Source organism: Alosa sapidissima, chromosome 7, assembly GCF_018492685.1.
Source record: "Alosa sapidissima isolate fAloSap1 chromosome 7, fAloSap1.pri, whole genome shotgun sequence".
Taxonomy (NCBI): domain Eukaryota; kingdom Metazoa; phylum Chordata; class Actinopteri; order Clupeiformes; family Clupeidae; genus Alosa; species Alosa sapidissima.
The window spans coordinates 29,385,331-29,409,386 of record NC_055963.1 but is presented as its reverse complement, the minus strand read 5'-3'; the positions used below and the strand labels follow the sequence as shown (position 1 = coordinate 29,409,386).

The 24,056-nt window shown below is 45.3% G+C and overlaps 1 protein-coding gene across 2 annotated transcripts; it reads left to right on the top strand.

Annotated features, from left to right (window-relative positions):
• Positions 1-493: 493 nt before the first annotated feature.
• ctnnbip1 (catenin, beta interacting protein 1) lies at positions 494-23,243 on the top strand. 2 transcript variants are annotated; one of them, XM_042097065.1, is made up of 4 exons: positions 494-703; positions 9,980-10,094; positions 10,579-10,669; positions 20,808-23,243. In XM_042097065.1, the coding sequence occupies exons 2-4, from the start codon at positions 9,999-10,001 to the stop codon at positions 20,864-20,866; spliced, it is 246 nt and encodes an 81-aa protein (XP_041952999.1). In that variant the 5' UTR covers positions 494-703; positions 9,980-9,998; the 3' UTR covers positions 20,867-23,243. The 2 variants fall into 2 exon arrangements, with proteins under 2 accessions (XP_041952999.1, XP_041952998.1); XM_042097064.1 differs by having other exon boundaries at positions 9,977-10,094.
• Positions 23,244-24,056: the final 813 nt, after the last annotated feature.

The window sequence follows — 24,056 nt, the reverse complement described above, 5'->3', positions numbered from 1 at the left end:
AAGGCCAAACTGCAATCTGCATGACCACAGTACGGATCCACAGTAGAAGAGATGGTCCTGGTGCTAGACCTGTCACATTTGGTGCAAACCTTATTAAGAAGGCCCAGACTGTTGAGCATTTCATGTGACAAAAAGAAAAATATATGAATGGGATACTTCTTATAAACAATTTCACTCACTAGAGAAAATGTGAAAACGTTTCTGCACATACACAGTCGGACTGCACCTAATTTCCCTTGGTCTTCTGCCATTTCTCCCGAACACTCGACTTGCCACTTGACAGTAAAAATTATTTTGCTTAAGATAAACTAATGGGCATGCATTTGTAGGCTCGGTAGCCCATACCCTACTGTAGCTTGTGTGTAGTGACAGTCTCAATTACTCCAATGTTTAACCTCTTGAAGTAGTTCGAGGTCTTCCTTGACATTTTACAGGAGCTTATGTTGAGAAACATTAAATTCGGTAGACAGTATGGAAACCAGGTAAACATTGATGACAGACAGCCAGGAAGGGACATGATCAACGTGGGCTGAGCTCAACGTTGAGCTCCGCCCCCCATTGAGCCCGGCCCCGATCTGCACACTGCAGCCAGGCGTACTTGGAGATGGAGACTGTCGGGATGTGACCCCGGAACAGGACGCCTCCTTAGAAACAACACACCATTCAAATAAAATCCAAACGACAGAAAGCTGGACCAGGAGAGGTAAGCTATAATTAGTCTAAAGAAATTCCAGTTTCAATACTTGCAACGAAATCATCGTAGGTCCTGTAGTAGTTCGCTAGCTAACCTAACGTTACACCGAGTGTTTGCGCTACCTGGATGGAACTACCCTCTCATAGGAACTTCATTCAGGCTTTGTTAGAGCTTCCCAGCTAATGCACACTTGCAGTAATTAAGAAACAAAGCTTCTCGATTGTCCTATACCAATACAGACCGTTAAGGCGTTAGTGGGCATAATGTATGTGTTAATGTGAATTCGGAGTGTTGTCAGTCGCCTTTCGGTGCATATAGACCTTAACGTTACCCGTTTCCATGAGTTCGCTGGAATAACGTTTAAGCTGCTGGCTAGTTGTAGAAGACAGGAAGCGGCGTTTCGGCTAACTAGCCAGCTAGCTAGCTTGCTAGGTAGCAGTACAGAAACGTTTAAGTTCTACGTAAAGTACAACTTTCATTATTTCGTCTGTTCATCAGTAACTAGGTTGTACTTCGGAGACTCTTGGGGTGTGGAGCTTACTAGGACTGTATTTTCACGTCTGATTGTTTAGTGATTGTTATAGCTATTGCTAGCTTTTTGTTTGCATACAGATGTGTGTGCAGACTCTATGCTCATTTTTATGATTGTATGTTAGTGGAACGCATGAAATTACTTATGCGTACGCCTTATGTTGATTTCATACTCAACGACTATGCTACCAGCAGTAGGCTATAACGTTAAAGGACATGGCTCTTTGTAACCCAGCCTCCTGTTTACGTTGTAGTTGTTGTTTTCCAGGGCAAGTATTGTCATATTTTGAGTGTGATTCAGTAACTTTAAACTAACAGTAATTAAATAACTCCACTACTTGTTGGCACGAGCCATTGGACGGCAATGCGTCTTGGTACACCCATCACTTTGCACCTACTGTTGGTTTCGGACGAATTCTATTTTGGGCGCTCCACACCCATGCATTCATTGTGCCCACAAGATGCTTGATTCCTCCAATGGTCCGCTAACGAATCGCATTCAGCCGTGGATTCTGGCACGCTGCCTGTAGCAGGCACTCCAAGTGTGATGTGGGTGTCTGGGTTGGCCCGTTTCTCTCCTGGCTACTTGTGAACTTTCAAATGAACTACACGGTTTATCTCCCGCTGTCTGCACATTCCCCTGAGCTATTGCTTCATGTTAGAATAGATTAACGTCTGACCGGATCCATCTCCTCCACCTCGCCTTCCCATCTGTGCCATGACGGGGGGCACGTCCCACGCAATCTAAATTCCTTGTGCCCCTCCAGAATGCAAACCATGGGTTGGACCAGTTGGCCTTGGCTGACTGCATGAGTGCCTGTCTCACACACCTATGTTTGACACAAAATACCCCCCCATGCTCATTTGTGCAGTGCAACAAGATAATCAGTGCCTCTCCTTGTCCTGAGTTTAGACAAAGCATCTTTATGTCTTGTGAGTAAGTGACTGAAGGATAATACAGTAATGTTGTCAGTGTATCCTGATTTAAAACCCTTTTACCATAGTGAGTAGAAAGGAAATGTGTGTAGCATTGTGTAGTAGGTCTCTAGAGTTATGCCTGCCAGTAGCCTTGTCCAACACATGTGCAGAGAAGGCTTTCAGCCCAACATATTGGTGCTACCACAAACCACAATGGGCTCCCTGTAACCTGGCCGCCGTGACGCACAGGCGGACTTGTGGGTCTTGTGAGGGTGCAGTTGGGAGTTGCCTGTGAGTTCATGCCTCGCATGGCGTTAACAAGACATTGACCTACTTATCAATCATAAGTTCACGAGCTAGTTCATCGCCATTGTCCGCAGATAGTGCGGCCATTGTGTAGCAACTGTAAATGCAGAATGGTAACTGTGCTATAAAAATAAAGGGAGCTCGGCAGCATCGCACAACTGTAGCTCGGCGCTGCTGGTGGGTGTGTGGTCAGTTATGTCAGTATTGTTTGCATGTCCCAGTCACATGCCTAGGAGTAAAATAGCCTAGTGGTGATTGCGTTTGGTCATCCTTGAAGAAATATTTTGTTTCAGAACCCCAGCAATCTTTGCAGCTGGCATGGTCCAACTTCTCAACTGGCAGATCATGGTGCCACCACCCTTGGCCCTGGGTCAATACCCAGATATATAATACGCACAAGCTACTGTATTGTGTATGAGCATCTGCCAGGTGCTCATACACAAGGTGACATGAAACATCGATAGAGAGTTTTCTTCTAGTCAGTAGATTTTTCTTGGTTAGACCTAATTGCCTATTCTGAAGTGCTATCAGTACCCGTTTGTTGCTCATTGAGCTCAATGCAAATCAAACCAGCTAATAGGCTAACTGAAATAACACCATGCCAATCTCTAGGTATGGTGAAGGGTATGTGATGATGTGGGGCTATTTTAATTCCAAAGGCCAAGGTAACTTTATCAGGATGCACAGTATTCTGGAGCCATGAAATAACTGGCCTTTAAAAATAAAAATCTGCCTGGGAATTTAACATAGGGGTGGCAATACTTATGACCCCTGTATTTTAAGGAAGAACATTTATTTATGATACATTATTCATTCACTAAGAAAATTGGTTAGATAAAACCTAAAGGTTAGGTTAGATATTTCCTCATTTTTCACTTAAGGCATTAAGATCAATTTCCAAAAGATGATTTTATATTCCTCTTTTCAGTCAACTTTAGCATGGGTGCCAACACTTTTGGCCATCACTGTAATGTAGTTGAGTGTCAAAAGCGGAGTGTGCCGCACTCATGGCGGCGCCGGTGTGCGTTGGTCTTTATGCCTCTGCAAAGCACCCTCAGCTGTTTGTGGTGTCTGGAGGAGAGCCCTCTACTGACCAGCTGACCCACTTCATATTTTGTTTGGGCCGTCAACAACTGCAGTGCAAGCCTCCATCAACTCCAGCACTCATTCATCTTGCCTGGGAAGTGGGAGTGGGAAGACTGAGGGTGGCTAAATGGACTCATGGGTGCAATCGTAATGTTTGGAAGGAGGCTGAGCGTGGTATATCTCCAGTGATCTTGGCTATTCTCGTCGGGCTGTGCCGGCTCATTGACTCTGTAAGATGGAGATTTTCTTGACTACTCTTGAGGACATTGATGAGGCATTCGCTAGCTGAGTTTAGTGGACGTCTTGTTCCCTCGCTGGGCCTGTGTGCTGAGGAAATTGTGTGATGGATTGGGTTAAGTGCACACAGAGGGAGTTGTGTTTCTCCCAGCTGCTGCTGCTGGAAGGCAGGGATGGTGGCCTGTGACCTCCCTGACCCCCGTCACATGCAAGGGCCTATCGCATTTCTAGGGGTAATCTCTCGCAGCAGGCATTCGCTGCGTTCCCAAAGCCAGAGCTGGTGTAAGGGGAGCAGGCCATGTCAAAACATTCACCACAGAATCTCTCTCTCTCTCTCTCTCTCTTTGTCATTCATTTGTCCAATCTCTTGTTTGCTTACTCTTTTGCTCTCTCTTGCTAGACTGTCACATGCTCTTTTTTTGTTTTTCTCTCTGAGTTTTTTTACATTATCTTGCTATTCTTTTCCCCCTTCCTTGTCATGCAGTCACTAACCAGTTGCCTTAAAATAGAATATTAATGTAGGCTTTCTGTTTTGCAGCCTTTCTTGCAAGAGTCTATCTTGAGTTTCATACCTCCTCTGTAAAAACCTGTTATTGTCATTGAGAAGAGCTGGAGACATCAGGAAAAAATCATAGTGCTTTTTACTCACCTTATCAGCGGTTTAAAAAAGTACCTTTAACAAACAACACCAGAGGGAAACGCTGCCGTACTAAGTGTTTATTTTGTGTCACACAATATTTAGCAGTACATTATGGTAGTATCTCATGATTGTGACATACCTAGTCTTATGTGTGATTTGTGCGAGTTCAGTCAGTTCAACACTGTGCCAGTTGGCCCATTTTCCATGACAAATGGATCAGTATCAAGCCACAACACACATTGTGTGTATAGCCAAGAAACATATTAGTGCCACTGTGAAATGTCATGACCCTAGGAAGACGGTACAGATGCTTTCCAACTAAAAGCAGTTGGTGGCTGCCAGGGCATGGGGTTTGCTTCAGTTTAGTGTGACATTAAGCCAGGGTAAGCTGAGATTTACTGGCCAAACACAGACCCCTCTCAGGGACTAGTCAGTCTGTACGTGGAGGATCTTTGCTGATTACCTCTCTCTCTCTCTCTCTCTCTCTCTCTCTCTCTCTCTCTCTCTCTCTCTCTCTCTCTCTCTCTCTCTCTCTCTCTCTCTCTCTCTCTCACTGTGGCCGCTGCGTTGTCAGCCTTCTGGTGCATACTGGCTGCTGTCCATCACCCAGGTGGGTGCTACACATTGGTGGTGGTTAGTGAAGTTCCCCGTTCACTGTAAAGTTCTTTGGGTGCCTTGTTAAAAGCACTATAAATGCAAGTTGTTAACTCTCCTGAACTAAACTCACAATCAAGAGCTACAGAGAGGGACGAGATGGCAATCAGAGGTTGAATGTACTGACAGTCTGGTTGGCTGAGAGCAATTTGAATCCTGATCTTCTGACAGCCTTTGCATTTTGGGTGGCAGGTGGTCTTCATGTTTTTGGACTGTTGTGCAGCGGAGGCGATCAGTTCCATGGTGATAAGCCACGTTATTGAAACGTATGGTGATGTGCCAAACATGTGCCATTTTCTACATAGTGTTATCATACTGTATTGCATAGCAGCTGCATCATAATGTTGCCAACTGCCCGAATAAATCAAACTGGAAGAGGAAGACTGCCTTGCAGTAGACAGTTTGGAGATGCTTAAACAGCACCAAACGAGCGTTGTGTGTTTCTGTGTGAATATTTGTTTCCATCCGACCTACACCTTTCTCAGTCTGACTCTAAAGCAATGGGGGCATCATGCTAACACTGGGTCCTAGATTGCTAGGGCCCTACCCTGTTCTTCTCTATGATCCTAACAAGCTAGTCACGCACACACATCTGCATTGCCTCCTCCTCTCTGCAGACGTCTACTCCTGTCTCGAGATGTAGAGAGAGAGAGAGATCTTTAATGTTTACCAGTCTGGCATCAAGTGTACTTCAACAGCATGGTGAAATCATCCCCAGTTCGTTTGTAAAACGGGTTGGAGACATGTCTTGACAACTGTTTGACGTGTGCGTGGGCGTGTTTCTTTTTTTCCTCTCTCCTTTTTCCCCATTTGCATTGTGTTCCTCATCCACAGAAGCATTTCCCTGTGGAATTCTCCAGAAACAAGCACATCATCTTCTGCTACAGATGAATCTTCTCTGAGCTGAAGTAGGGTATGGGTGAGGTGAAAAAAAAAAAGAAAAAAAAAAAAATATATATATAGACAAGATTGGAAAAAAAGTGAAACATCAAACCCAATGTGGAGCTGTAGCCAGAGAGGCTCCAAAAGTGGCTTATTTTAGAGCTTCAAAAGGAATTCTGAGGATGGAGAACAAAAAAGAACATGTTGTCTGAGCCATTTTAGGTACCTCTTCAAGCTGAGTAGAGTGTTCGTATTTCTGACCAATTTTCTCTGTCTCTGCCAGCGGGCGTCTGCTGCAGTTTGTCAGCCTGAGGAGAGGACCTGTCTGGATGAAAGGACCTGGGGGCCCTCCGGCACACTGGCCCTAGTCTTGCCCGAAGAGCGGGTGCAGTTAGCACTCGCTTGTAGCATTTTAAGCAGATGTCACAGATGACACTCGATGAGAGGGCGCGAGGGCTTTGAATTAAAAAAACGTTGTCTGATAGCGAGCACTCAGAACGCCCTCTGTCTGAGTGATGCCTCACGCGCTCATTAAAAATAGATGGCGCCTCTTTCACATTGATTAGGCCCGTCCTCTCTCATGTCCTCAGTGACATGACTCTGAGTCTGTGCTACCACTGGCAGGAGACTACACTCACTCCGCCTTTGTAGACTTCTTGCTAATGATTTTGATGACAGCCTGCATTTAGATTTGGGAAAGCTTTGCCGACAGTAGTGCTTAGTCTGTGTCTGTGCGAGGCCATTTTGTGTGTTTGTATGCATTGTGTGTGTGTGTGTGTGTGTGTGTGTGCGTGCGTGTGCACCCTCGCTGTCTGAAAGCTCCCTGCCTCCGCTGTTGTTTTCACCTTCGCCAATCCTCGCAGTCATCAGCTGGTCTGCCTTCTCCCCCGTCAGAAGCCAGAGAGCGCAGACATGATCAAACGAGCCCGCTCTGTCGTTTCCCTCTCAAGAGCTGCCTCCCCCCAAGGTGTGCCTGGTCACACACACACACACACACACACACATGCACACGCACACACAGGCAGCCCCCCACACAGTTTCTCTGTCTTTCATGTCCCCTTTCTTCCTGTTCGCTTTGAAAAGTCATCACCCCAAGCACATATAGTCTTTTTTTTTTTGTTTACTTTTTTGCCCTTATCCGAAAAGACAAGACAAGGTCCTTTTGAGACTGAGCTTCTTGACTTATTAGAATGACTGTTAACAGAGACCATGGATAATTATGCTTGAACTAGTAGCTGTTATGCAGTATGTGATATTCAGAGCTGCAACAATTAGGGAGTATTGAATTGATCAATTGTTTTTTAAGGAAAATAAATATCTGTTTCGATTTTCTTTTTTTCTCTACTCATCAGTGACAGTTAGGCTAGTTACCTGAATATTCTTCCAGTACGGCCCAAAACAAGACATTTGAGGACGCCATCCTGAACTTGGGGAAACACTGATGTAGATGTTTTCACCATTTTCCGATATTTTATAATATAAAATTATACCAAATAATCAAATAACTAGTCGATTAAAGAAAACAACTGACAGATGAATGGACAATGAAAATAATCATTAGTTGCAGACTGTAGACACAACACACTATGTGTTGGAACCATCGCAAAGGAAATGCCCATCAGCTGCACTGCCACCCCTGAAGTAGTGGCAGTAGAGTTTAAAGGATGAATATGCACCTGTCCTTATGTTGATTGTAAAGTATCACCTGGGCCCATCTGAATGAGGTCATCTCAATGAGGTTGTGGTGCTGAGTTAGGCCAGTCCAGACATGCGTGAGCATCTTTGTGTGGCTTGTTGATGGGGGTTGAAAGCAAGAGTTTGGGAGGAGGGTGGGCTTTTGGGGGCCTAAGTCAGCTTTTCAATTAAATATAAGCCTAACATCAAACAGGCTGTCAACATATATTACAAGCCCTTGAGAGAGGGCTAGACGTATCAGAGTTGGGGTGTCTCCTGGGGGATTCTCTGTGACAGATTGAGAAATAAAAGGGTGTGTGTGTGTGTGTGTGTCTACCCTGCTGTCTTCTTTATTTTCCCTCTATGGAAGCAGCACATCTCTTGCTAGCTACACTTTCATTTAACAATACTATTTGTCTCCAACTGGAAAATCAGCTTGGGTTCCACTGTATTTTCCACTGATGCGGAGTTCCTCCCCTACAAACCCACGACGAGAGCTGAAAAAAACACATGCTGTCGTGCATCTCTTTGCAGTCAGCAAATAACACATTTCTCTCTCTCTCTCTCTCTCTCTCTCTCTCTCTCTCTCTCTCTCTCTCTCTCTCTCTCTCTCTCTCTCTCTGTCTCTCTGTCTCTGTCTCTCTCTCACTCTCACTCTCTCCCCTCTCTCTCTCACTCACTCTCTCTCCCCTCTCTCATTCTGTCCACACAGCCTTCTCTGTGCTTCCTACTCTTCATCTCCTCATATCTTCCCTTCCTCCTCCTCTTCTCTTTCTCCCCCATCTTCCTCTCTACAATCTTTTTTTTCCTTCTCATTCTTTTGAAGGCCATGCAGAGTCTGAATGTGAAAATAGGTCATTAGCGAGCAGGGTGGATGTTGAGTGGGGGGGGGGGGGGGTTATGGAGGGGAGGGCTGCGGTGCAGAGCAGGGCAGGGTAGGGTGAGTCGCTCTGTGAAAACTCCCATGAAATATTGATGGGGACCATTTCTATTGCTGTGCCAACCTGCACAACCACTTCCATCATCACAATTGGGCTGTACCCTGCCCCCATCGGTGTCTGGTCTCTCTCTGTGTGTGTATGTTTGCCTGTTTGTGCTTGCATGAGAGATGGTAACCTATAATCTACATCTGACTTGTGTTGTTTTGTTTGTGTATAAACACATAATTCATTAGTCCGGTCATCTGTGTGTAGGGCGGTGGGTGTGTTGTAAGCTACTGAACAAAACTGAAATGATATTCTCACTGCTGGCCCCTACTGCCTTTAAGCTCCCAGATCTCGGTAACGAGGGCAGCATCTGTCTTTGCGCTATCATTGCATGTACTGCAGCTCAAAGCCCAAACAAGAATCCCCCAAAGCCTAAAGATATGTCTAAAAGCTTTTGGTGCATTTGGTGGAGATTCATTTGGACATCGGGTGGATTAAGTTGTTTTTCCCTCTCTTCTAAAAAATAAGAAAAAAATAAAAAGCCTGAAGCCCCAGAAATGTTTGGCGGTCACATATCCAAACTGGTAATTAGGTTAACTGGAGGATGTGGATCCAGGCGAGGTCAGGAGTCATTATAGGGCCATGTTTGCGTTGGTTTCGGTTTGTGGGCTGCCAGCAGGTTCAGGCTTTCCATAAAAGCTGGATGTCTTACAGTAATGGGCTTGTCTACAACAGCCTGTTGACGGGATGTTGATATTTGTTATGTTGTAACAGTGAGGTGTCGGTCTGCCATGCACTTACTTATGTTGTTGTTGTTTGTTTGTATTTGTGTGATTCAAAACATAGCAAAAGGATCAAACTTTATAAAGGATGTTAGCGTGTGTGTGTGTGGTGTGGTGAAGTGTTCTAAAGACTAAAAATGAATGCATTAGAAGAACTGGTAGAGTGGAGAACTGGGATGGTGTGTTAACGCATCAATATGCAACAATTAGTCACCTTTTCAGATGTGTTTTTTCTCAAGCACAAGTTTGGCACAAGTTAGGCACAATGTGAAGCAGAGTGGTTTAGAACTGTTTTAGAAGTTCTTTTATTGCATTGTAATGAACCCTCTCTTTCTGTAGCCTTTGCTTCAATCAGCTAGCATCACATATGTCATTCCTACCAGCCACCCAGGATATGCACTATGAAGTTTTGTCTCCCAGACAGGAACACACTGCAAAAATGAAAGAAAACCTTGCACAGCATAACATTGCTGACTGTATCGGCAAAGAACACCAGTTAGCAAGCTTCTGGTTGGTGTTCGCAAGGTTTTGCATGTCTTTTAGTTAGCTAGCACGCTAGTGTTAAGACCAAAACTCGAAAAAGTACGAGAGAGAGAGAGAAGCTCCAGCTGTGCTGAGCTGTGCTCTGCTGGTGTGTGTGTCCCAGCAGTGCTGCGGGAGCTGGGGGGATGAACCGCGAGGAGGCCCCTGGGAAGACTCCGGAGGAGATGTACATCCAGCAGAAGGTGCGGGTGCTGCTAATGCTCAAGAAGATGGGATCTAACGTAAGTATCTGATTGCGCACACACACACACACACACACACACACACACACGTTTGCAGATGCGGTCACACACACACACACACATGCATGCAGACGTGCTCACACACAGACACATACAAGCACACACACATGCACACACACGGCCCCCCCCAGATCCCACACTGATAATATGCATTCATGTACCTCACACCGCTCATAAATCAAATCGATAGATAGGAGATAAAACTATCTATCGTCTTTCAAGAGCTGTTTATTCCACATTGATAAATGGGCTCTAGGCCTTGTTGGAAAATGTCCTCTGCAACACGTTTTAATGCAGTGTGATCCAGTAAACCATGTTTAGTATTTCAAATCCTGCTTGAACCCCGACCCCTTTTTTTTCTCTCCCAGGCTTCACACGTAACGTTATTTCAACAAATAAGCTGTCATGTTGTTGTCGTTGTTACTAACCTGAGCTGCTGTTGTCTGCCATCCCTCTGCCGTAGCTGACGCCCAGTGAGGAGGCCTTCCTCAGGAATTACGCCGGTGTGGTGCACAGTCAGATGAGCCAACTACCGCAGCACCCCATTGACCAGGGTAAGATACCACCCCTCCCTTTACTGAAAGGAATCAACAGGGCATCTAACCTTCCTAACCTTCTCTGCCATCCCCTACACAGATGGTCACTGTGTGTGTGTGTGTGTGGCTGAGATGAGCGGTTAAGTTATTTAGATTATTGAGTTGCATACGTAGAATCTTGTGAATAAATGACATTTGGAATAGATAATGGCAGCCAGATGTTAAATATTACAGCAGTGTTTATGAACATTTGTGTTATAAATGATATTTGATCACAGAGCTACATTAGATACCTGCTTTTTTTCTTTTTCTCATTTAATATACATATCCACCACATGGGGGCGCCAGAGTAAAATAAATGAGTTCACCATGTGCCGCTCAGTAGGGCGGAACATGGCTTGCAAAACGGCTGGGATTAGTTCCCTTGATTTGACCAATCTTATCGGCAGCCCACCAGTTTCATGGCTTGCAAAACGGCTGGGATTAGTTCCCTTGATTTGACCAATCTTATCGGCAGCCCACCAGTTTCATATGCCAAATCATCTTCAGTGGAAAGTTTCCAAGTCCCTGTCAGACTCTGTCTATAAGGCTTTAGCTCTTCTCTGTTCGCTCAGCTTGTATTTACACAGACAGAATGGTTACCACTCTCGGACCACCTTTTCTGGCTGGTGGTTGAATGTGTGGGGGGGGGGGGGTGCTATATGCTATATGGTTCTTTGCAGAGGATGCGACATAGATCAAGAAACATATTTTTGAGTGTTTATGAGCGTATCCAGACCCAGAATCCGTGGAATTGCATGTCAAATTTAGCCCCACTTTAGGGTCATGAAATATGCATGAAAGCTTGGCTCTTCGTGAGAGGCGCTGTCAAGACTCCGCACTCTTCTTTTTCTGTTTCTTCTTCCTCTTCGTTCTCTTTCCCCAGCGCAGTCTTCATCAATAATGCACAAACAGGGTTGTTTAAGGTACATATAAATCTGCATTCCTAATTGTTCTGGGAAGACTTAGTGTGGATTTGTAGCACCAGTGCACACATATTGGAAGGTTTGCTTTCTTCTGTACTGCAGATAGTACTTTGCATCTTGAAACACTGGTGCTTTTGGTATGCTTGGTTTTCATTATTATTATTACTATTTAAATACCCATTTTAATGCAATATAAGTGTAAACGTAGGGACTCAAGCAATTGTTCATATTATCACGTATAATCATGTAGAATCTTCCCGGGGAGGAATTATTTTTCTAGAAGCTTCGCTCAGTGCACCCAAGCAGTCGATGAAGACCTTCTATCTCATTAAAGCCATACCAGTGAATTCATCATCATTTCATAGGAATAAACAGGGTTATTGATTCCCTGCAGGAATCTGAATTCATATGTCCTGGCTAAATTCCCGACCTGGCTCATTCAATCTGGCCCCATAATCATCCCTCAATGTAATTGACTAGTTCATTCATTCCCTCAATCTCCACCTCGAGCTGATGTGTTGTGAGAGTGCGTTATGGCTGCCATGCATCACTCATGTGAGTGCTACACATTGGTGGTGGTTAGTAAGATACCCCTTGTGTTGTTGTTGTTGATGGTGGGATGGGAACATTGCTGCCTGCTCCTCCATGGGTGAAATGCACTTTTTTTGTTCTGCTTTCTTTCACACACTGTGACAATGCCACAAAAACAGCCACCAATAACTGGCCATATATGGATTTCTGTGGGCTTTTGTGTCAGCTGAACTCACAATAGCATTGATGGCCGTGTCCTTTTGTGTTTTGCACTGGTGCACAGCCCTGGTTGGGAAACACGATAAGCGCCTCATTACAGTATCTGGTCACCAATCATTGGGCTGAACTCGTCTGTGGTGTTGACCTCTTCTCCTTAAGCATGGCCTTAAATTAGAACAGCCTCTCGACACAAAATGGTTGGTGTGTCGTGGAGGAGAGAGAGAAGTGCTGAGCAGGCAGTCAGGGTTTCTAGTAGTTTCCCCTAGGGAGACCCCCTATATCGTATTCTCTCCACCAATACAAATATTGATCCAGGGGCCCTAATGTGAGAAGCTACTGTGCTCTTGGGAGAGAGAGAGCCTACCTGACTACCCACCCTCAGGGAAGCACAAGTGAAAGTCATATCTCTAAGAAGAGTTACAAGAGGACAAAGAGCTAAAAAAAAAACACACACAGAATGATTGCTCATTTAGTAAGCTAATGCATGGTTCCAAATACCATAACAAAAATGATGACTGTGTTTGACATTTGACATAGTACATGCAGTTCACAATTGCGTCTGCCACAGATATTCACAGACCACTAGACACTGTTATGGCCAGTGATTGTATAGAAACAAAGCCTGAATGCTGTTGAGTGATTCATCCTTTTCTTCATTCACTCATTCATCCACAGTGTTCCCTCTCTTTGGGGAAACCAGAGCGATTGTGCCTCTGTTGGAGGGAGAGTGCCGTCGCTGTCATGCAAGAGTATCAAATGTTTGCCTGAGTAAATGGAAGTGGCATCCACGCGGTTAATGAGAGCCCTGTGAAAGAGCCCCCAGTTCATCTGAGGCAGGGGGACAGTAAGGCATTTGTGTTTGTCGCACAGAGAGGGGGAGGTGGCACAGTGAGGGGCCCCAGTCGAACGCTCTCTTCAGGCCCTTCCTCGCCCGCTTTTGTTGCGCCACATCCACAAACAGGCCTGTATGTGCCTGGCCGCAAGCATCTGAGGTGCTGCTTTGTCATCGTGGTAGAATGCAATGTACCATGTTGCACCATACACTGACTGTTGCAACGAAAGGAACAAGCGAAAGGAAATATTTGTGAGAGGTGGAACAGTTCAAACAGTTTTCTGAGAAATACATTTTTGTGCATCTCTCTCTCTCTCTCTCTCTCTCTCTCTCTCTCTCTCTGCTCGGTTGCCGACGAGCAAACGGGCAGAGCCTCATTTGCATTCCAGATCATTTTAATTGGCACATTAGCATACACACAAATTATGAATCCTTTAATCCCGCTTTAATTTATTCGGGTGCCTTGAAGTTGAAAGTTTTTTTTGGGTGATGATGGGTGGTGCATTTCAGGAGGAGAGGCAGTGGGCGGAAGGGTCCCTTTTCATGCCGCATCAAAATGCACAAGGCACTGCGATGACCAAAAACGCATTAAATGGGGCCTGCAGAGAATTCGACTAGCCTGCTGAAGTTTGGCCACAGCTGAACACTGCACTCACCCCCCACCCCCTATAAATGTCTCTATTGATGCCCACCACTGGAAGATGAAAGGGAGGCTACCTCAGGACTTGAAGATACAGATAAGGCACTTAAAAGTGTGGCTGAATTCTGTGATTCCCTGGCTAGGGTCTAGTGCACTCTCTGTTGTAGCAGAGCTTAACGGTATGCTAATTACTGCACCGGCCTTTCTCCCCTGCTGTGACACCTGATGTGGGGAAATCAAACCCTTGGAAAAAAACAGAGATAAGATCCCTGAGACAGGGGGTGGGCGCAAAGATGAAACCTGATCCTGCAGTCATCGCAGACCATCTGGGGGGGGGGGTGTCAGAAACAATTGGTGAGTATGGTGGGTGGTTGTCATGGGGACGCGGACGGCGCCTAGAAGAGCGCAGCTCCCCAATGGGGAGGACAGCGTCAGCGCCATGCGGTGGCAGGAGAGGTGTGGGCCTCATTAGGTGGCCTCCAGGAAGGGAGGCAAGCCGGGGTGCAAATTGGAAAAAAGGTGGTGTGAGAAAGCTGTGGCAGCAGGCGCGACAGTTTAGCTTTTTATAGCTGCACACCAAAACATAGTGTAGGCAAGAGGTGCAACTTTGTGTTGCTGTCTCTCGTACTTCACACACTTGCATGTGAAACAATGAGACAAAAAAAGGTGGGAAGCTGAAGCATCACAGCCATCTCTGGGTCTATCTTTTCTTTTCTTTTTTAATCGAACACCTGATGTGTCAGCCATGTTCAATGTCAGTGCTGTCCCCAAAAGCACAGATGGCTTCCAAGGAAGTGCGCAACACAGACACACATGGGTGTTTGTGCTCTTCGATCGGAGGCAGAAACAATAGGACGCTACCTGGCATTGTCCAGGCTGACTCTGCTCACAATACCACACTCTCCTCATGTATCAGACATCAGCAGTTGTGGAATCGAGCCTCTTTTGTGTCTCCCCCATAATCCCCTCTGGCAGCCTAATCCCCTCCCCTGTAACACTGAAGGGACACAAAGAGGGCTCTCGCCTTGGTCACATTTCCCTCAGAGGACACAAACAGGATTGCTACTGTTAGTCATCATCTAAAATGGCAGCTCTGACATCTTCCCTCTTCTTTTTTTACACCCCCCCCCCTTCCCCGTCTTATTTACTGTCAAAGCAGTAAATAAATGGATTTACATTGCATATTTAAAATGTACATAGTTTGTACCTATTATTTGAACGTAGTTTGTTCTCATTTTCTGTTGAAGAGTGAAGGCTGGCAGAGAGGTTACAGAGTAGGAATAGGTCGAGGGAGCCAACCTTATCCCCTGGGCCTGGCTTTTTTACGGAACTTAAAAGTGCACATGTCATGTTCTTGTGGCTGTACACGCTGGCCGGTAAGTGGAGGTGAAGTATGTCCTCAGCCCCTCTATTCATCCAGATTGTGTCCTTAACTGCGGTCTGTGATTCCCCCTAGCACAGCTGTTACACTCGTTCGATCTGCCCTATTCGGAGTGTCTCTCTTCCCTTCTCAATGGCTCTGTGGCATTTGGGGACACGTCTAAGGACCCAGTCCCAAAGAACAGATTGGATGGCTTTGTTGTCGTCACTCATTTTTGACCGTTAAGATTCTGCCTAGACCCTAAAATAGAACTCGAGAAGACAGACGTGCGTCAAACTTACATCATTGATCTGAGTAACTCAAATCAGTGTAACATTGTAATATTATTTAACTTTGTTTCATGGAATATTCGGAGAATTTGGCATTTAAGATGGTTTCGTAATGCAAGGCTATTTCAGATTTAAGAAACAAGTACTTGCTTAAACTAGGCTGTATGTAATATGCAAACTTAAGTCTTGCACTATAATTACAGTAAATATTAAACATAAGCTGCAAATAAACTGCAAGTATTCCGTAATTGTGGATTACAGAAAACGGCCATATTGCCCCCACCCAGTCTCTTCAGCAGGATGAGCACATGGTGGGACAGTGGGGTCTGGAAGAAATGTAGAGAAAGGAGGGCAAGAAAGAGAGGGAGACAGAGAAGGAGGGAGTTACTGCAAGGTGGATTGAAGCTCGCCCGCAGCTGTTTGTTCACCGGCCTAAGCAGCCTGCTGGGTGGTGGTGATGCAATCTGATTCCATGATCTGTTGCCGGGGCAACGGGCTCAGAGGGGCCTGACGTCTGTGGTGCATTGGCTGAGGGCGTGCGAGCGCGTATGCGTGTGACTCTCCGCGCTGTGCCGCGCCTCGCGTCCTAGGGAGGGGCTCGCTGCCTTACTCGTCGTTAAGGAAGCCAGGACCATGAAAGGCATGAAGGGGAAGCGTTAGCGACTAGCGTTGCTCTGCTGCCTCCAGTTTAACGCGGAGCCCAGAACAGATGCTGCCAAGACTGAAGGCCAGAACTGATGTTCACTGACCTGTGGCCAGTAGCATTCTAACCTCTGCTTGTTTCGAACACACACGCGACACACACACACACACACACAGCTCGTTATGCAAGGTTGAGCCCTCATTACGCAACTCACAGATGATTCTGGATCAAAGAGATGCTGATTGCCAGATCGAGTCTCTGCGCGCTATGACACACTGTTCCTATCAGCTTGGGATGGCTGCTGTTGATGTTGTTGTTGATAGGGGGCCCGTATGCAGCTCTGCTCCAGATATCCCTGTTGCTTATGTGTCGTTCCTGATCCACGTGAATCCCTACCACACGCCACACGGCTCCTCCCATCTCCACGCTCTCAGGAACGTCCCCCTGCGCAAGCCTTGAAGAGCACTCAATAATTCATTTAACAACAGACAGACAGAGGCAGAGAGAGGGAGAGGCCGAGGGGACCCGCCAGCATGTTAACCATTAAGCCCTGACAAAAGTGATATCATCTTTACATTTATGTGGAATGTTTGATTTGAGCGTGGCAGAGATATGGCCAGAGAGTCTTGGAGTCATGGAGGACGAGATTGGAAGTGAAGGAAAATACATGTGTAGATTAGAGAGGCCAGTGGGTTTTATTTACTTCCCTGTTCATGTTGAGAGAATATCTCAAGGCCCTTAGTACATAAGCCATAAATCCAAGTGAGTTGATGAACTGAACTTTGACTTTACCTATCATGTTTGTCATGTTTGGTTATGGCAGTTCATAAAAAGGCTATATATATATATATATATATATATATATATATATATATATATATATGTGTATATATATATATATATGAGTTATTAACCTTTTGCTGCTGTGTTAATTGGCATAAATTATTCCTGTCACTCATCTTTAGAAGGAGGTCCTTTTTTTTATTGATCTAGATAATGCTCCCTGGTCTACGTGGGTGATGTCTCTGTGACTGATAATCAAGGGTAAAGAGCACTGCTTATTCACCCAGAACCATCCTTACAAAGATCAAGCCATACAGACCTAGCCGTTACTGGAAAGGATAATAGAAATCATGTCCCCCACCCCCCACCTTGACTGTGATGCAGAGGCCATTCCTACCATCCCGGTGGTTGGCAGGGGCACTGTTGCACTGTGGCGACTGCGGCTAATGATTTCTGGCAGTGCCCTGGGGGAAGCTGAATTATGTCTGAGCTGGGCAGACTGCTGTGGTGGTGTAGTGGAGGATGGGTCTGCAGAGGCTCCTGGAGGACAGAGTGGCCTTCACCCCTGAAGCTGGTTCCGCAGCGTCTGTAGCTGTAGCTGCTGCTGCTGCTCCTGCTCGTGCGTGTGGACTGGACTGCGGGGACATTGTGTTCTTCCTCAGGGCCTTGTGTGGAAGCATGAGTACAGGATAACACCACTGGGGCAAATGCTTAGAAAAGGAGACGGATACATATCTGAGATGATTTTGTTTGTGCCTCAATCCATCGAGTTCAGCTGTTTTCTTGTACTGACATACATCATGTATACTGTGTGTGTGTGTGTGTGTGTGTGTGTGTGTGTTTTCTCCTTGAGCACGTACTCCTGGCTGAAAGCTCTGCAGTTCCCAGCGTGACAACCTGTCACCGAGGGGCTGTGTTTATTTTTGGCATCGCCTTGCGAAAGAGCAGGCGGTCTTACCGCAGTCACCTGCCTGCGTGACGGAGGCGGGCACGTCTGAAGTGTGCGTCCCCCCCCTCTGCGCGACAGACAGCGGGATTACAGAAGGACGTTAATCCCGCACCCAGCAGGGGGGGGGGTATCAGATTGGACCCGGCAGTCTCCTCCCACATGAAAGACGGATTGAGTCCACATGAAAGGACCCCTCCCCTCCCACCCCAAGCCCACCTCCCCTCCCCCACCTCTTAACTCCTGTCCCCCCCGCCACCTCCCCCTGCGCTTATGCCCATTAAGCTCAGGTCGACCTGAACTTGCTGCGGAAACCTCCTAATTATGGCCCTTTTTGATGTGCTGGGCAGACTCCTAGCCCACCGTGCAGGGGAGCCTTTTAACCAGCCTGTGAAAAAGGCTGGCTTCACTCCCCCTCCTCATTCTCCTCCTCCCATCTCGTAGCCCCTCTCTCTCCCTTCCTCCCTCTCTCTCGCCCCCCCCCCCCTCCCTGTGTGATGGATGTGTATAATATAGTCTGTGGCCTACTTTCATCTACCTCATAATCAAATCCAACAGAGCATCATAGGAAGCATGTGCAGCCCTCTTTTTTTTTTTTACAGGGAAGGTGAGCAAACATTCACCTTCCCCTTCCTTTTTTTTCTACCGCACACACACACACTCTCTCTCTTTCTCTTTATTTCTTTCTCTCTCTCACACACACATTGGAGCATTCAGCTCTAGAGCATATCCAAGTGTCTCTTGGAGATGTCAGCGACTGATTTGGCTGTAAAAATAAGACATGCGTGTGCCACCTACTCGGTAGGGTATTTTTAACTGTCACTCGCCAAGCAACAGCAATTATGTGTCTAATGGACACCACCCCCCACCCCCATTCACTCCTCTTGTCAGTTTGTGATTGGTTTAGCACAAGATAATTTATAATGGAGCTGTTATGGCCACATAATGACAAAATTGCACCAAGCTCAAAAGCACATGTCTTGTCAATTACGTGTATACAGTAAGTACATAAAAATGCCTATGCAGAAATGCATACTGGATGTGACATGAGGAGGATGTGGGGTTAGCATTTCTTGTCTCTGATAGAGGAAAAGCTGCGTTGCGGACCATAAACTATTCTGCAGTTAACAAGACAAGGGCCAGTAGTGAGTGATGCGTCTATTCTGAGAGAAATGATCCTGTTATGAGAGCCCCTGAAACATGTCTTGACGCCTCATTCTAAGACTTTACAGGGCACCTTAGGGCACTTTAACTGATGAATATCACTCTGTTTGACCCCAGGTGTGTCCTGTTTGGTCTTTGTGCTTGTTGGCGTCATGGACAATGGGGCAGCCTTTGTTGACTCTCTGTGTGTGAGTGTGTGTGTGTGCACGCATGTTTGTTTTCCCTGTCTGGGACGGCATTCGTAATCCAGGATTTGAATTGATTCGCTTCCATCCCTGTCGGTATCTGGCGTCAGACCTGACTGAAATCACAAGTGGGTCTGCCGTGTGCTCGCACAGGCTGTCATCCAGCTCAGTGTACGGATACTACCCCTCCTAGAAAACACACACACACACACTCACACACTCACCACTAGGAAATAACTCACCTGCAAACGTCACAAACACACACATACTTTTTGCAGTCGGAGTTGGTGTCCTTTACGTGTATGAGAAGTGATATAGTGGCTGTCTGCCTGTTGATTGGTTCGTTATTTTCAGCCTCAGCAAACCATCCATCGTCGAATGTTGTCAGTGTCAAAGGTTAGAGTCAACTACTCCTGGAGCGCTGAGGGGGTTGGATGCTCCATAATGTGTGCCCGTTTTTCAGGAAGTGCCTCTTCTGTTTGTGATTGGAAAGTACAGTCTTTGGGAAACAGCTTGGTGGATTATTTAACAAAGCCACTTTAAAGGGTGGAAATGAATATTGTGGCATTAGCGGTTCCCATGTGAATTTGGGGACCATGGTTTAAAAGACCAAAACAATTATACTTAACTGAAGCGTTTAGATATTGGACATGATACTTCTGAACAATATTACAGTATCCGACATGTATACTTTACTTGCATAGGTATGCTTTTTGTTTCCGGTTGATGAAAATGCTTTCATGCAGTAGTGGACACACACACACATACACACACACACACACACACACACACACACACACAGCCTTCCATATTTGTATGCCCTAGGCCTAAATGTTCTCTATTTTGGTAGTGAGTGTTTTTATATTTTTTGCTTTGAGGCCAAATGAGATTTTCGACAGTGGAGAGCTATAAATAGAAGAACTGAACGGAATAGAATCTTAGTAGGCTAAAGTGTATTGGACCATCTATGCCAAAAGCAGTGATGTATGTCAATCCACCAGGGCCAGCGCCTGTGAAATGATAAATAGTGTGTTGTGGGTGAGATTATCAGTGGATTAAAACACACAAACAAAAACAAAAGCCGAGCTGATCACTCGCTGACTGTGGTGGTTAACGTGCAGCCAACAGTCATAGATTCAAACAAGACTTGTATCCTCTAGGACAGTCATTGCATGATTTTTTTGTGTTGCCTATGTGTGAGACGGTTTTGCTAGGGATTAGTGTCTTTGACTGCCTGCTCTGGCTTTGTGTTTTTTTGTCCTCTCAGAACAAGCTGAAAATCCTCCGTCATTTATCATGACTCACTCACTCGCACTATTTTGCCTGAAATGCACCGACGTGTAATCACGACAACACCAATCAATGCCTGTCCCAGTTGTATAGTCTCAATTTTCTCCTCAGCAGTTAATGTTGTTATTTTGTGTGTGTGTACGTGCGTGCATGTGTGTGACTCCAAAACAGCCCAGAGTGTTTTGATGGAGGGTTATTATTCATATCCTCGTAGCATCAGTCGGCAGATTGGCCTGCGGCTGGAAGAAAAGCTCTCTGTCTCAGATAATAGAAATGCTTACGCTGTGATCTCTCTGCTGCTCTGGCAGGCGCAGAGGACGTGGTGATGGCCTTCTCCCGACAAGAGACGGAGGACCGGAGGCAGTGACGTTCCACCAGCCTGCTGCGACACGCCGCGCCCTGCTGTGCTGTGCTGTGTCGTGTCGCGCCTCCAAACCTAACACTGTGGATGGAACAGGAGAGTGGACGAGCGTTGGGATAGGGATGGAAGGGGGGGGGGTGAATCCATCATGGGCACTTGGCTGGGTCCTTCCACTCCTTACCCTCCCTCTCTCCCTCTCCCCTTCCCTTTCTCTCTCTCTCTCACCTTTCTTCCTCTCCTCCTCCTCCTCCTCCTCCCGATATGAACTGCCACACTAAGCACCCTCACTCCAGTGGTCCCAGGCCATGGTGATGGGGGAAGGCGCCGAGAGAAGAAATGGGAGAAACTGTTGTGAGTGCATAACCATTTCTTTGTTGGATTTTAGTCATTGTTTTGTGAGGAGTTTTTTGTTTGTTTGTTATATGTTTTGTTTTGCATCATGTATTATTGGGGCAGTGTTGTGTTTGATGTGTGTATGTCTCAGAGTGTGTGAATGGACCAACATTATCCATTTGTTTGGTCAAACTAAAGGGGAGACAGTGGTGGGGTGGGGGGGAGGGACTAGATGTATTTCAAGGGTGTCCTTAGAAGGGCCGTCATATTATGTTCATTTGTTGTGTGATTGTTATCGACAGAACCAGGCAGGCAAAGGGGGTGTTTATGTGACGTGTCATGTTTTGGTTTTCCTCATTCAAATGAATGAGAAGTGCTCTTTGCATAGTTTCTTTTTATTTCACACTAAAAGCTAAAGTGCTGAGGCGCCTACAGACTGTCCACAATGAAACCGGAAGAATCCACACATAAGCAAGCACATTCTTTTAAAAAAAAAAAGGTGCATACAAATTTCCTTCACAGAAAAAGTCTTTTCACTGAAATGTACTGACTTAACCTGTTTTTTATTGTATAAACAGTAAGAAAAATAGGACAATGAATGACGTGTGCCAACTGTGTTTTTTGTAACATTTTAAGAATCTGATGAATGTCTTAGTTCTTAATTTATTGTTTATCTTGTTAAACTCTAACTCCAGTGAAGGGTGTTTTGCTCATGACACAAGGCCTGATGGACTGTAATTTACAACCATACTCATCATCCTGGTCATGTTTGCAAAAATTCAGACACTGTGGAACTAGGCGTTGTATAATGTTTGATCAGTAGCCGAAAAATAAATGAATCTCCTGACTTGTGAGATGTAATTAGCAGAGTATTTAGCTGTTGTTCTTGAAACCCCAAATCAAAGCTCCACTGTGCTATGAGACAGAGGTAACTAAAGACCAGTCACACTTATTCAGAACCTCAGCCTTAAAACATCATGCACACATCCTTGCACCAACAGCAAGAGAAGCACGGACACAGTACATAGTTAGCTCCCAACTCTGTAATCTTTTAATTGTTGTAGTTATGCCAATAGCATGAAGAGCTAAAAGGGAATATCCAGAACAGTGTTTTAAACACCATTAAGTTACCCCCTGAGACCTCAAACAGAAACACTTGATAATCGTGTTCGTTAGTTAGTTTCTTCTGAACTGGAATGTCAAAAATAATTTTTCATTTCTTTTTTTTCTAATCTGCATTATATTTTTGGTCTTTTTTGGTGATGACATGGCACCATGGGCAATATTTAATGTGTATAAATATATTTTGTTAACATGCTTAACTTAAAAAAAAAAACAAGTGTAACTTAATGTTTTATGAAATTAAGCATGCTTGCCTTGGGGTTTTTAAAGTGTTCATTTCAGTAGTTCTTCAAAGAATCGTGACTCATTGACCATCACTTGTACATCCCTGATATCTGCGGAAGGTCGTCCTCTTGGACATAATAGGTTTTTATCATTATTGTTGTCGTCCATTTTATCTTGTTGGCAATAATGGCAGAAATCTTGAAACTGAATGTCCTCAGTGTTATGGCTAATTACATATTTCATTTCTCTGTCAGTGACAAGGAAGTCTGTTCTTTATATGTTTACTTTTGTTTTTATTTGTTTCTAAAACATTTTTGCCTATGCATTTTTGTCCCTTAATCAACAGTCTTACTGTGATGACATCAGGTTTTGTACATTTAGGCCCAGCATCTCTAGTCTCTATTAGTATAAGAATGTCTGTTTACTTACATTGGACTTAAAGTCTAAATAATTGACAGCATGCTGTTTATGATCCCTAGTGCTGTATATCTTTTAATGTGATGGCCTGATGTTGCCTAGCTGTCGTTCTTTGGGTTCTAAAAATTGTGTTGCTTTTTTTGTATTTTGATTTTGCGATTTTAATTTTTTTTTTTTTCATTGATAACTGATTAGTTGGTTTTTGCTATATGGCTGCTGACCATGTCTTTTGACTAAATGCTTCCAAAACCTATACCAACTGAACCATTAAAAGAATATAAAGAAGGCTGTCATACTGTTCTGTCTTTTTCTTTTCATTAGCATTGTCTCAAATAGACAAACAACTGACAAAGCACACGTGTAAGCTACAATGTTATGGTGCTGCCGCATGCTTTGTGGGGTTATTATTAGGAGTGTGTGTGTGTTATGTTCCCTTAGTCACGTTTCCCTGTAGTGCAATGTGTCTGCGGAGACTGCAGAGTGCCTGTGCTATGCTGTGCTGTGCTGTGTTAGCTTCGCTCCTCCTCCACGCCTCAGACAGCCAGGGTCTCTCCAGGAGATGGTTCATGCCGTGCCGGCCTCATAATCGGCCTCATATTTTCTCAGCTTGGTGGAAGTCCCGTCATCTCCAGGCACGGGGCACCAATCAGATAAGCCTCGGGGACTGGCGTTGGCCATATCCGCAGCGGCGGTGCAAGCACAGGACTGCCGTCCTGCAGGACACGCCACTGAGATAACGCTCCATCTAGGGCCGTGTGGGAGTGAACCATCAGCTACATTAAAATGATTGTCCGAAGAAAAGAATTTTGTTTTTCTTTCCCCATCTTTTTTTGCCTCTTATCTTTTGCACTCTTCCCATTTCTTCTGTTCTTTACTTTCCTTTGTTTTATCTCCCTGGCCCTTTCTGAAGCACATTGTTTAGGATTTCTGACAAATTCTTGGAAGCTGTCTTGGCTGCTGTGGTTGTATTAATAAGGACTTTGTCAGCTCTCTGCTGCACTCAGTCTGATTCTCTCTCCGTTCATCGACTGAGAGGTATGCAGAGAGCTGTTTGCTCACACGTGAATGCCTTAGGTGACATTCATCCGCCTTAATGTCA